At 38.9% G+C, this 15,001-nt stretch overlaps 1 protein-coding gene across 1 annotated transcript; it reads left to right on the top strand.

The window, feature by feature from the left end:
* Positions 1-8,164: 8,164 nt before the first annotated feature.
* Positions 8,165-9,747, top strand: LOC141248582 (uncharacterized). The gene is made up of 4 exons (XM_073669379.1): positions 8,165-8,279; positions 8,485-9,116; positions 9,213-9,229; positions 9,651-9,747. Exons 1-4 carry the CDS (start codon positions 8,165-8,167, stop codon positions 9,745-9,747), a joined length of 861 nt encoding a protein of 286 aa, XP_073525480.1.
* The last annotated feature ends 5,254 nt before the right edge of the window (positions 9,748-15,001 follow it).

A 15,001-nucleotide genomic window follows, 5' to 3' on the forward strand; every position in this document is an offset into this window, starting at 1 on the left:
GTCTCAGTCGCGCTTAACACCAAGCGGAGAAAGTAAGTTTCGCAATTGGTGTTTAATAAATCCATTCAAGACCAAGAAGTAAGAGTGATCGAGCTTCGAGGGCGTAGAGACGCGCTTGAATGAAGTTGAAGAAGGTTGACCACGAGGTTCCACTGAAGCTTAGGGTGTGCCAGAGCGCAGAAGAACAAATCCACACGCTAAGAAGGCTGGTAAAGCGGGAGAGTGCAAGTTGCGTGCACAGGAAGGTGCGAGAAGAACTTCACACTCTTTGGGACGCTACTCCAGGGATCGCCAGCGTGGCAGGAGTTTGTTAGAGCTTAAAGCACACGGATTGCTTATGTGGCGTGGATCAACATATGAAGAACAAAACCAATTCACTCCAAGCCGTTGATTAATTCTGGTGAAGTGATCAAGGCACACGGATTGATGAGGTGACATTGTGCTTAGTCTTTGTTTGTTACACGAATTGAGTTATAGGTTTAGCTTAAGGGTTGTGTATAAATAGAGTACTGTTGCATTCACTCTAGGCATTGCAAACTAAGAGAATATAGGAAGCTAGAGAGAGCTTAAGAGATATATTGGTTTGTAATCAGAGAGTGTTGAGAGTGCCTTCTTTTTTCTTCAGAGCTGAACTCCAAGTATTGTAAAGAGAGAGCTTACGAGTGAGCTTCAAGTGTTGAAGCGAGAGATTGTAATCCTTCCTTAATCAATACAAGTGTAGTGGTGAGTTTTATCCCGAGTCAGCTAATGACTTAGGGTTCTCACCGTTTGGAAATTCTTGTGTGTGCAAATATAGGTGCGCTTTAACAACTTAAAGCGCGCTTTATTGTCTGTCTAACCTTTTCCACACTTAAGGACTTTAGTAAACTCATTACTAATAGTTCTTCATAGGTTAAGCGCAAGCCAATTATTCAAAGCGCAATTGAATTCTTGTTAAGCGCAACTAAGGCTTAATGAACCTTAGTGACAGTGAACAATAGCTGATCAAACACGTGTTTTTCTACAGTACCAACAAATATCACTAGTCATCTAGAGGACCATGGAACGACTTCATTAGCTCCTCGAATTCGCGTATCCCCTGCTCACCTCAGAGAATATGAATGTCCTACCATACGTATCCATCATAAGAGTAATCAACCAGGTAATCAAACAAATCCATAGGTAGTCAACCAGGTAGTGGATCAAGGAAGTGATGAGGTAGTCGACCAAGTAAGTGACCAGGGAACCGACCAGGCTGGCGAACAGGTAAACGACTCTACGCCTAACTCCTATGCATTTACTGCCTTTGTTTCACTTGCAGAACCAAAAACCATAAGTGAAGCACTCAAAGATCCATATTGGATAAAAGCAATGCAAGAGGAACTTCATCAATTTGAGCGAAACAATGTTTGGAGACTTGTCCCTAGGCCAGAAAACAGAACTATAATAGGTACGAAATGGGTATTTAGAAATAAACTCGATGACAAGGGACAGGTCACAAGAAACAAGGCAAGGCTTGTCGTTAAAGGGTATAATTAATAGGAGGGAATCGAATACGATGAACCCTTTGCTCCCGTAGCCAAGTTAGAAGCTATTAGACTTTTAATTGCATATTCTACTCATCATGGCTTTGTACTGCAGCAAATGGGCGTGAAAACAGCCTTTCTAAATAGTGTGCTAAAAGAAGAGGTGTACGTAAGTCAGACACCAGGGTTTGAGGATCACTCTCATCCGAACCACGTCTTTGTGTTAGACAAGGCACTCTATGATCAAAACAAGCACCTCGTGCTTGGTATGAAAGACTATCACATTTCCTTCTCTCCCCAGGATATGTGCGTGGGGAAATAGACAAAACTCTCTTCCTTCTCAAAGAGGCAAAGCACACCCTGGTCGTTCAAGTCTACGTTGATGACATTATCTTTGGCTATACAAATGAGGCATTAGTCACCAAGTTCACTAAACTTATGGAAAGCGAATTGAGATGAATATGGTGGGAGAATTAAGATTTTTCTTATCACTCCATGTAGTCCAATCCAGGGAAGGGACTAAGGTTCATCAACAAAAGTACATCAACGAATGCATCAAGAAATTTGATATGAATGATTCTAAACGGTTATCAACCCCTATGTCACGAAATGATTCCTTAGGTAAAGATGAAAAAGAAAGGGACGCTGATCAAACTTTATACAGAGGAATGATAGGATATTTGCTTTATCTAACGGCTAGTAGGCCAAATGTTATGTATAGCGTGTGTCTATGTGCTAGATTTCAGGCCAATTCAAAAGAGACACACGTCAAGGCTGTAAAGAGAATCCTCAGATATCTCAACGGGTCAAACGATCTATGACTATGGTATCCAAGGGGAGGCGACTTGTCACTAGTCGGCTACACTGATGCTGACTTTGCAGGGGACAAGGTAGATAGAAAATATACATCAGGAATGACAAAATTCCTTGGACCATGCCTTGTCTCATGGGGCTCTAAGAAATAAACGTCAGTTGCCATATCCACAGCAGAAGCCGAATACATAGCTGCAGCCGCATGCTGCTCACAACTATTATGGTTGAAACAACAGCTAAGAGACTTTGGCATTTTTCTTGATACAGTCCCTATTCTATGTGATAACACTAGTTCTATTAATATCTCTAAAAATCCTGTGCAGCACTCTAGAACAAAGCATATAGAAATCAGGCATCACTTTCTTTGTGATTGTGTGGAAAAGGGGATAGTCTCAATGAATTTCTGTAGCACAGAGAATCAAATTGCAGACATCTTCACAAAGGCACTTAATAGAGAACCTTTTGAGCGACTTCGTGTGGAACTTGGTATGACTTCCCTCAATTAAAATTTATTCCTATATGCCTCTCTCTCGATGATTGGGTGAAATCATGCTTGACTTGTTGGTTGTGTGCTGAATAACTTATGACTTGAAAGATTAGCATGTCTAGACCATACCTATTTGACTTCCATGCATTGCACTCATAGTCACTTTCCTAGTCGCATACTTCTTGTTTTTGATATTTTTGATTTGCAATTCTCAAAGGCCTTTCTTTCAAGCCCAAAATATTCCTCCCGATGATTTTTTAACCCAACATTATAAGCCCAAATGACGGAGGAAATCTACAGTGTCCCAAAGCCTTGTGTAGCATGAGCAATCCTATGAGCCCCTCTTTCGTACATTTACTGGATTAATCATGTTATACGTAATTAAACACTAACATATATATATATGTTTTATGTGTAATCATCTCTTTGAGAAACCACCTTTGGTACGTATCCCCATTCATTACACACATACACTATCAACATGTTTTTAAGGAAGTAAGCGATGAGGTAATCAAGTTAGCCGTCCTCTCGCACTAAACGGACACGTCAGACAACAAAGAAAATAAATGGGTTAGAATGGAAAAGTGTGTACCCAGTGTGAACACTCCGACTGATAACTTCTGATTAGACAGACGAAAAGACCGCGCTACAACTTCCAATGCCCGTTTGAATTCATTTACACAGGTTCATCTCTCCCTCCTTCACTTTACCGATTCATCTTCTCCCTCTCCGTCAAACACTCCCTTGCTCCTCCGTGTCCCTCCATCTTCATCCATGGATGAAAAACTCATCTCCTATACCGATAAAGTTGAATCCTTCATGGACAAACTTCTGGCCATGGGACTAGACCTCTCGAAGCTCTCCACTCATCCCTCCTCCGATCCTGATCACCAAATAAGCCAGAACCCTAGCCCCAATCTTCAAGAATCCACTCTACCCTCCTCCGATCCAGATCACCTAGCAAGAAAGAACCCTAGCCCCGACCCTTAAGAATCCATACCCTGTCTTGCACTCGTTGTTTATGAACATCCACCTTCTTGCTCGACAAAACCCTCCGTCTCATCCATCAAAACTCCATCTTCATCCGCGACTTCACAAACTACGCCTGTCAAATCTCCATCTCCACCAGCTCAAACGCCTCATGTTACCAACAACCCTGCCTCCTCTCCTCCACCACAAACACCAACATCACCGATCGTCTCCTCTCCCATCACCATGCCTGCTACAACAAGATCCAAAGCCTCCAAGACCCTAACCAGCAAGAAACGCATCAAGATGAGCGGCCCTCCTTCTTCAAAGCAAGGGATTCTCGGCAAAAACGTCACAATAGTCAGCTCCAGTGATGACGAAGAATCCTCCAGCTCAAAATGCATCAAAATTGAGTCTCCCATTGCAGCGCCTACCAAGCGCCAAACCCGCGCTTCTGCAAAAATCGACCCCAATCTCCTCCGATCAAGGTTCTTCGAACCACTGTCAAAGTCAAAGACTCTCTTCCTACTGCACGCGATATGCAAGCCCGCACTATCATCAAGGAAATGGCGTTCACCACCGACTTTCTTGCAGCAAACTCTCTCAGTTCAGTTCAAGACCTCTTCGACTTCCAACAATGGGGATCTCTGTTCTCTCCACAGGTATCCATAAATGCGAACCTTGTCTGAACCTTTTACTCATCATTCCATCTGGTTGAAAGTGATATCGGACTGTGCTGCTACTATATGATCAATCAACGAAAGTATACCATTAGCAGTAGTGAATTGGGACTCTTGCTGAATGTTCCTCATGATGGGGACGATATTTATGTCAAAGGAGCATGGCCTGTGGGATTTTCGGTCGAGTCTGTGCATTCTGTCTGCGGCGATCCCACAGTTGTCTTATCTGGTGAAATCTCGACTCAGCATATGCCTCTCACTTCTCGTGTTCTCCATCTCCGTGTGCTGTCTAACATTATCCCTCGTGAACAAAAGAAGAATGTGATGATCATTCAAGATGTTGTTCTGCTCGACAAACTCGTGCGCAAAGAGAAAATCAGACTTCCTCGAATGATCCTCAAGCATATGGCGCACATTGTCACCAACAAGACTCATGCTCTGCGTTTTCCCTCCATTGTTTGGCAAATTCTGCAGTATCATGAGGTCTACACCGAGCGTCCTGGCGATATCATCTTAGCTAAGCCCTTGAATGATGAAACCCTGCGCAAAATGAAGTTCACTAAGACTGATGCAGGATGGATGAGAGCTCCATAGCAGAGTCCAAAACAAAGGTCCTTGAAACAGCATAACCTGCGTAATCTCATGACCCGCTTACTAGCAGCGGCTGACCGACTAAGTGCTGAGATTGATTCAATGGCATCTCCGGGTGTTGAGTCGGCGGAAGACTCCGATGCTGAATAACTTGCTCTCCTGAATTCGTGCTGATCCCGCAAACACAACTCCCAGCTGTCAAACCCTCTCTTCTTTTGTTTTTGTTTCTATGCTTTTGTGGTTTGCTTGTCTAACTTACCTGAAAACTTGTTAGTTGTGATGGATAATTTATAGGGTGTGCTTGCGTGCGCAAGACATCCTGGTATGTTCTTATGTCATGCTTACTTTCTTGTCATGCTTTCTGCTTTACGCTTCTCATATCTTGACTTTTTGATGATGCCAAAAGGGGGAAGGTTTCCTGGGATACTATTCTGAGGGGGAAGTCGCCTACTAGGTAGACTTACGTAAGACGTTTAGGGGGAACTAGCTAGTATCTAGGTGACATCCCTTGTATTGCCTTCGCTATTATTCTTAAAATGTTTAAAGTGTTTGTCACCATCAAAAAGGGGCAATTTGTTAGGGCTCCTTAGTTTTGATGTTGACAAACACTTCCTAACTCGCTTACCTGAGTGTTATATACAGTTGCTATGTTAGGGAAGTTTCCTTACTAGGAAAATTTCCATATCACTTTGAAACCGAAGAGTAATCATTCCATATTAAAGATTAGGAAATCGGTCAAGGACGAGATATGCAATTAAAAGGATTACGAAGGATCAAATCTATCAAGACAAACGGATTAAGACGCGTTGAACAAGAATATCTTTGGAAAAGATATTCGGACGGAAAAGATATATTATATCTAAACAAACGGTTAAGTGATGTAAAACGAAGATATTCTTGGAGAAGATACTCAGACGCAAAAGATAGAAGATCTAAGTGTTGGGCCGGCAAAAAGGCTAACAAGATAAAAGATCAAGATAGAGTATTGATACGTATCTTGGTACGTAGCTAGTTAGTATAAATAGACGAAGTCATTTCTAGGTATGTGTGCGTGAAACAGAGAGAAGCAAAGATAAGCTAATAGGTTAAGAGATTTATACACTTGTAAGGGTTGAGTTTGTGTACGAGAGAGAGAAAAGAGTGACTTAGGTTAGTCCGAGTTCTCTACGTTGTAGCGAACAAGAAATCCAATAAAAAGAGTGTGTGAGTTTCAAATCCTTCTAGTGACGAACTAGAAGGTAGTGGTTTTACTCAATACTATTTGGTGTTGAGGTTTCCACTATAAACACCTTGTTAATCTTTTAGATAATACGTTTCCGCTGAAGCAGATTTAGGGAAGTGGCACTCGCTTTCTTGAGTCGGTTACGTCACAACGATCCAACACAATGCCCAAGGAAGATGATGAAAAAGACGGAACGAGCATCGGAATGAGACGGAACGAGCATCGGCCATGGAAGAAAAGGTGAAATCGTCTAAAGGTGGAGGTTGAGGGAGAACGAGACGGGCATGGAAAGTGGTTCAAGAATCGAGAGCGTGTGTATTCTTGCGGGGTATTTCTACATAGTAGTTCAATTTTACTATTAATTGTAAAATTTTCACCGCAAGATGATTACAACATATATTTCTTTGTTTTCTTTCGAATGCATCTGAACCGTTGATTGTCTTCCTCCAGCATTTATAACTATATGATTTACTTATCTTAAGCCTTGTGCTTATATGATCCTCACATATATATTTATTGATCTATAATTATTATCAAAGTGGTCTTTCTTAAGTGGCATTTATATAGATAAGCCACATTATTATTTTTATATTTAAATTTATTTAATTACACTTATATATTTATCTTAATTACATTTTGTCTATTCAATGTATACCATATACATAATTTCATATATGTTTTCCACTTAAATATTATATTGGCTTTATCTTTATTTCTCATAAATATTTTACCAAATAGAAAGTAATTAATATATAAATAGATATCATATAATAATGTTTAATTATTTATATAGTGTAGGATCGGTGAGCTTCTCCAACGAGTTGGCTTTAAGGAAGCTTGAAACTCGTAACAATGGCGGAAGAGAGAAGCTATACTGTATAACGAACAAGAACAATTTATGTGTAATCTCACTTTGATGTATTCAACTCTTCAAGAATTGTGTTTACAAAAGGACGACTATTCTCTCTCTTTTGTCTCACACAATACACAGCAATACACTCAAAGACTTTCAATTACAAATTCATGATTAACTTCTACTCAAGCTTAATCCTAAGCTATATATAGAAGTTCACTAAAGCTAGCTAAAACCCAATGCTGAATTTACAAACGTGCTTATTTCTCATTGGCTGACAAGAAAGACTCCGTTGGGCCGTTAAGCGCTGCTTTACTTCACCCAATCTTATCTTGACATGTATTTAGCTGGCTAACTACTTCTGACGCACGCGCTGCAACCAACTGCAACTTGCTCTTCAAGAATTTATTCACCACGTGCAAAAACTCTTGATGCTTGGTTTCTCTTCGCGCTTGCTCAGTTGTAAAGCATTTTAGCTCGCTCTTTTGAGTCTTCTACCAGATTGACTCTATTCAGCTTGATAACTCCAGTGTCCTTAGTCTAGCTGAACATTATTATCACCAAAGCTTTAAGCGACCTTCAAATCATTTCAAGCTATCTTCAAGCTACCTTGAACTCTGCATACACTTTGAATTCCAAATAAAATGTCTAAATTTGATCTAATCAAAACTAAAGAACATAATTTAAGCTATCTCAGTTTTACTAACATATAGAAAACTATAAAAAATAAATGCAGAATCTGATGCGTGTTTTGATATACACACTTTTAAGTAATCATGCATATACGCACTTTTTAAGTAATCATGCATAATCATACTAATCTCGTCCAAACGTTTTAATTAATAGTAATTTACAAAATAAATCATCTACGGTAACTTATTTATATACTAATTATGGTAATAACAATGGTAATAACAAACATCTCAACTACTACGAATTTGGTGATAATAAGTATATAAAAGGGTTACTTGTGTTACTAACCGATGCACCGAGCAACCATCAATTCACTTACAAAAAAAAACTTCGTTTCATTGTGTGAAGAGAATGGATACAACAAATTCCTCCTCACAGTTATCTCCAGTTGATAAAAAGTTGTCTCTAGACGACATCGATATTCTAATCTCAACCCTTCCAAAAGAGGATGGATGGTCATCTTCCAGTGAGATCAAGCTTTATCAATACCATGGCTTTTGGTACTACCCATCTATTATTAAAAAAATAATTAGCGGTGTAGACTCACCATCTTCATCCAACCACTTGGCTCAAGTCCTTAGCCTTTGCAATTGCAACCCGCAACCGGTATCCTCACTTAAAAGATAGCCCTCTTCTCACTACATTTCCCCATCATCTCATACCATTTATAGAGTTCCCTCCTCTCAAGGGTGATGATGGTGCAGCGTATGATCCCAGCCTTTCATTGTTATCCACTCACTTGTCATACAAATCGTTGCCCAAGTCAATACTTGACTGCGATTGCAAGATCATTTATATTTGCAGGGATCCGAAAGACACCTTCATCTCACTGTGGCACTTTAAAAACAAGATAAGGCCTAACAAGGACTCTACTGAGCCCATTCCACTAGAACAAGCCTTTGATCTTTATTGCCGTGGGGTGTCACCCTTTGGACCGCATTGGGACCATATTCTAGGGTACTGGAAGGCCAGCCTCGATCATCCTGATAAGGTATTGTTTCTAAAATACGAGGATATGCTGAATGATCCGGTATTGTATCTTAAACGGCTTGCAGAGTTTATGGGCTATCCTTTCTCAGACGAGGAAGTGATTGATGGTGTGGACGTGAAGATCGTGCAAACCTGTAGTTTTGAGAGTTTGTGCAACATAAACATGAGCACGAAGACAGCTGCTATAGCTTCCAAACAGAAAGGTGAACCTCTTAATGGTCCTGTTTTTTTTAGAAATGGTAAGGTTGGAGATTGGAAAAATTATTTGACTCAAGAGATGGCAGACAAGATTGACCAAATCAGTGTGACAAAGGTTAGCCCTATAGGCTTACAGCTCTAGCTAATCATTATATCATAATAATCCAATCATCCTTAGGGATGAAGTAATCTTTTAATTTGTAATTTGAAGGTACGGTTGGCTATTTGGTATTTCACAAATATGAAGCATTTGTGTTTCATTTTCTTCTAGCTATACTAAGCGACCGAACAGAATGTATGTGTTTTGTTGCTACAATAAATGTTTTTGTACGTTGTTGGAAAAATTATCTTAATGTAGTGGTCTTTCTGGAATGATGAAACTGCATTTTCTCACAAGATTTAAGGTTTGTTCGGTTCGTAAATGTTGTTAATGGTGTTGATATTGGTGCTGGTTTAAAATGCTCATGTTGTTACTCTTATATGTGCTTAATTTCTATTAACACGTTCGGTTCGTCAATAATGAAAAAATTAAATTAAAACACAAAAAACTGAATTGCCCTTCAATAAAACAAAAACTCCAAAGTAATCCTTTATTAAAAATGAAACCCTATTTATCAACATATACAAACCCCCATATCTCTGTTATCAGCAAGCCCAGTCGATTTCAGCATATCGTCGCTCCTCTCGTCTGTTCGTCAGGTTGCTTCATCGGAAGTACTCCTCTCGTTGCTCCTCCAGATTGGTAACCAGTAGAGGTCCTCTCGTCGCTCCTCTCGTCGCTCATCTTGTCGGTCCTCCACTTGCAATCTCCGAAGAACGGGTGGATGGTGCTGCAAATCGACGAAGAAGAATGAAATCGACGAACAACAGGGACTGGTGCTGCAATCTCCGAAAAACAGGGGGCTTCGCTGGAAGAGGAATGAAATCTCCGAAGAATAGGGGGTTGGTGCTGCAAATCGACGAAAAAGAATGAAATCTACGAAGAACAGGGGGTTGGTGCTGCAATCTCCGAAGAACAGGGGGCTTTGCCGAAAGAGGGATGAAATCGATGAAGAACATGGGGTTGGTGCTGCAAGTCGACGAAGAAGAGGAATGAAGAAATTGGAATGAAGAACAGAGAGTAATGATATCAGAGAAATGGGAATACAGGAAGGTATAAAAGTTAGAAGTACTTATTAATTTGTAAAATCATCAATTCATTGAATCAAGATTGGTAGAAAAAAATACTTTAAAAAAACATCAAGTTTTTAAGCAGACCAACTGAACAGTCCAAATTATACTTATTTTTAAAAAGAGCAAAATAAATAACTAAAAGTAACTTCCTTTTACCAACCGAATAGACCTAGGACTTTCACTGCATCTACCCTGAATCACACTCCCTTTGGCTCTTTGATGCATGATAATGTTTCCTTCAGACCACGCCCAGTATAAAACAATACAAGCATTACATCATTTAATAAGTAATAAGACATTAAATAATTCACGCACACACAAGTACCAGCGTTTATCCCTACATCTGATCAAACATTACAACATTAAATAATCTATTTTCAATGTTAAGAAAAAGCTTGTGGCAATGTACTGTATTCAGAGAGAGTCACCCTCCAATAATCCCAGAACACGTTTAACGGGAGGTAAGAAACAAACAATCTAAAGTGAAATCATAAGCGAGCGATGTCAATGAGTCTGCAACTCGATTGGTTTCCCTATAAACATGGCGGGTTTGACAGAGACTTTTCCTGTTGGTCAAGCCTATTGCACTTACTTTCCCTAGCGGTCAAGCCTATTGCACTAACAAAATGGTTGGTGAGTGGATTTCTAAGACCTATAAAATTTGTATAGATGTAGAATCGACAAGTGAAAATCTATTTATAAACAAACCCTCACGTAGATATGGTTCAAAGCAACGGACAAACTGGAGATTACGCTCCATATCTCGGCAATTGGAACCGAACAGACCTTTATGTTATGCACAAACCCTCCAAGCCGTGTACCTATTTAGTCTCCAAGGACGCCGGTGTGGCTCTTTTGGTTTGCACCAACCCGTTGGTATTGAGATTGATCCATCCTATTTTCAGTATAGCCCACACAATGCCCACAATCTGTCATTGAATGTTGTCATCAAATCCTCTCTTACCCTTCTGCCACGCCCCACAATAGTTTTTTGTCTTGAGCAAGGATAAAGTTAGACTTGTCACCTCCAAGATTTTCTTGATTGAAGACCCATCGCTTCCTCCACTTACATATGTTTGAAATGGAAATGGGAAAGAGCTCCTATCATCGAGAGTTACCCGCTTTAACAATTGTCAAATTTTTCCTCATCAACTGTGCAAAATTGTGGCGAAAGGACTCGAAATGGCCACCATTATGTAGAAGGGCATTCTATGCAACTCTAGCATCCCAAAGAAAGGGAGTAAATTATCGGCTATACCTTGACACCTTGAGCATTCATCAAAGTTAATCAAACAAGAATTGCCAAGTACTCATTTTCTAATTTGAAAATAACCAATGAGACCCCTTTCTTGCTTACCCTCAAAGTTGGGGCATGGTCGCTTCTCTAAATGATTGACGACCTACAGTATCCATGTGAGCATAGTTTTAAAATTCTTGACTTGGGGCTTAAAATTTTATGATTTTACGATCTAAAATTGGGTCTCTGACCTGGATCTAATATTCAAATCTTTCTGTGTGAAAATTTAACTCTGGAGCATACTAAATCTCATTAAATAAGTAGGATGTTACAATTTTACAGTACACATGCGATCCTAACATGGATATTTTCTAAGACACTAACAATTAACCACATTTGTGATGGAGGTCTTTCTTGTGAAGAAGGAAATGAAGACCTCAATAAATTCCAATGTAGTTAATAGGTGAATAAGACTAGTAAAAACTAGAAGCACGCTAGAGTGCAACGGCTGAAAAGCCAACAACGAGGATCTTTATTTATGTGTAAATGGTATTAAGGAAGGCTAGGCGAACCTCAGAAAGGTTTCAAAATATGGTAATGTTTTCTCATGGGTGGGGAACTATTATCAGTCAGTTTATTGCACTAAACTAGAATCAACTTCTACCTTTATTGTGCAGGAATAGGTGGTCGAATTGAAACAACTTTTTAAACACCTCAAATATGTATTTCGTGGAAAAAAGAGACGTTAGAAATAATCATCTCTAACAAGCTCAGAAAGGACCAAGAAGAGAGGTTGATAGTTGTACTCAATGAATACAAGTCAACTATTAGATGGACAATTTCTGACATTAATAGAATCAGCCCTCTCACCTGCATGCATTGCATATTGCTTGAAGGTAATAAGAAGACCACTACGCAGCCATAATGGTGCCTGAACTCACCTATGATGGATGTTGTGAAGAAAGAAGTCTTGAAACTCTTACAATGTATATGATTTCCAATGTCTAAAAGTAAATGGGTTAGTCCTTGATGTGGGATAGTGATGACTCTGTTTGCACTTTTAGCACATTTGTATAGGACTTAGCTTTTAATGGAGATGTAATGATTTGAACTCGAGAATTGAGTAATGCGTAGTTGAGGAACTTACATGAGTTTGAGACTAATCCATGATTGAAGATGAAGATCAAGAAATGAGCTACAAAAGATGAGCTCATTTGAACTTTTCTTCAAAGACAAAATACAAGTTTCCTGGAATAGCACTGCGAAGAAGTACTTGCCACAAAAAGAAAGATGCCACCTTGTAGATCGTGCCCCGTGATGAAGAGGCCACTCCCTGCGGTCCAGAAGATATCAAAGACATTTGAGATAAGTTAGTTGATGAAAATAGAAGAAGAAGATTGACTTGAGCTTGACCCGTACCCCCACAGACTAAGATGTGCCCTGCGAACCATTGATGAAGTCAAAGATTAAAATTTCCCCATTTCACCTTATGAATCTCTGAATTAATTATCTAGTTAGTTTAAGATATTGTTAGTTTCTTGTTTTATTAGTTAGATTAGGTATTTGTTTAATTAGATTTAGTTTATCTTTTATTGGACGATTAAATAGGATGAATCTCTATTAAAAGGAGGTTCTTCCTAGGAGATTAGTATGGAGTTAGAATTTCAGTTTTCATAGTTCAAATTTCTTAATTTCCCATCTTTATGAGGAGCTAAGTTCACCATTGTTTCACCTGATATTGATTTTTATACAAGTTTTTCTTTCATAAGTATTCTCTTTGCCAGTTTTTAATTCCAATACATGTTATTTCTCACTTCTCTTGATGGTAAAGTTTCTTGCTTTATATTTATTCCCTAGACTGATTAGTTAGTTTAGTTAATATACTACATACTGTTATCCTAGTAATGCAATATCTTATATTCTAGCTCCGGTTGCGTGCAAATTATGTTGGGAGTTAGCATACACTTGGAATAAGTTAGCTTTGGTAATCTTAGGTTGAGAATCTAGATATGGATATGGAAAACATAGGAATGAAGACTGGTAGGATAAAGAGATACAAGGACTGAAATCACAATAAATATAAACGGATTTGTCAAGTGAAACTAATCACAACCAAAAAGTGACAAACTGTTAAAATCAAATCTCGATTTGTTCTGCTCGAATTACCTCCTGATGAGAAAACCCTGAATTTTGTTACTAAAGCTTTCAACTCTAATTGCTATTATTTTGTCACTTTACGGATCGACCAGGACTTACCTATTTAACATATATTTAGGACTATAATTAATTCTATTGGGTGCATAGACGACTACCCCCACATCAAATGTAACGCTTTTTCCGAGGAGATGGTCTCGTTTAGTAGTTTAGGTTAGGAGTTTGTTGTGTAGACTTATCTTACGGTCTACATCATTGTCAATGATTTTCTACAGTTTTCCAAGTTGCATGATTAGTATGGAACATACAGCAGAATAGTTGAGAAATATCAAAGCGCACGTGCAAGAGCTAAATGCTTGATACGTGAGGGAAGGAGATCCCTATGGCCACATGAAAGTTGAGTACTTCAGAGATTTCAACATCCCTCCCCCTCCAGCAACCATCTACTAGAGCGCATACGTAGCAAGAAACCTTTAAATTTTCTAAAAATGAGTGAAAATAACTTGAGAGAAGAAACGAGGGATTTGTTGAGCTAAAAGAATCGAGATAGTGAAAGTTGAAAAGAAAGAACTGCTAGAGAAAAAATTAAAAGGGTAATGAGCAATCGAAACAAGAATACAATGTGAATAATGTAAGATAACAGTGATTATGAGGTTTCACCACCAAATACCATTATTAAGACAGGGAGTTATTTTGTTGTCCACTCTACTCAGGGATAATAGACATCCAGATTTAACAAATTGTCCAGGAAGCCATTGTCACCATTGGCCCCACTATACTGGCCTACGCTACATAGAGTCGGGTCCACCTTACATCCATTATTCCATTGCGAGTACTAATACACTTTTAACAAACTACTGCCACCACAAGACTTCATTGAAGACAACTAGACAACAATGAAAATTTATGAGGGCCTTCCATCTAAAGTTTCACCCTACCTGTTAGGTATTATTCTTCTTCTTCCATTATATTTATGTTCGTTATATTGAGGAAAATTTTCATTTCATGTGTGGGGGAGGAGATCGGTATTCTACCAATTATTGTTTAATGGAAAAAAAACAGAAGGAAATGAAAAAAGCAAAACTAAATCTTGGGATGAGTAAAAAACCTGAAAGGGTTGCTCAAGAAATAACCAGGTAATATGGTAGGTAATGGGCCTTACAATATGAGATTTAGAGTGGCAGTGAGGTGGTTATGACATTTAATGAGAATTTTAGGTGAAAATCCAAAAGGGTGTCTAAGCAAGATTTTGATTGTCAAAAAATTGAATGTTTTAGGTTGTTCGATTATTATTAGTGTGGGTTACAGAAGTGTTTGGTGTATAGAAGTGTCTTGGGTAAGTTTTCACTTGGAGGAATAAGATGTAGATCTATGAATTCACTATCGTACTTAAGCTTAGAGAAGGGGATTATTTTGTTTTATATTTTGTTGTAATT

The sequence above is a fragment of the Phyllobates terribilis genome, unplaced genomic scaffold (genome assembly GCF_046119375.1).
Source record: "Phyllobates terribilis strain yellow unplaced genomic scaffold, ASM4611937v1 Scaffold_3744__1_contigs__length_71077, whole genome shotgun sequence".
NCBI lineage: Eukaryota > Metazoa > Chordata > Amphibia > Anura > Dendrobatidae > Phyllobates > Phyllobates terribilis.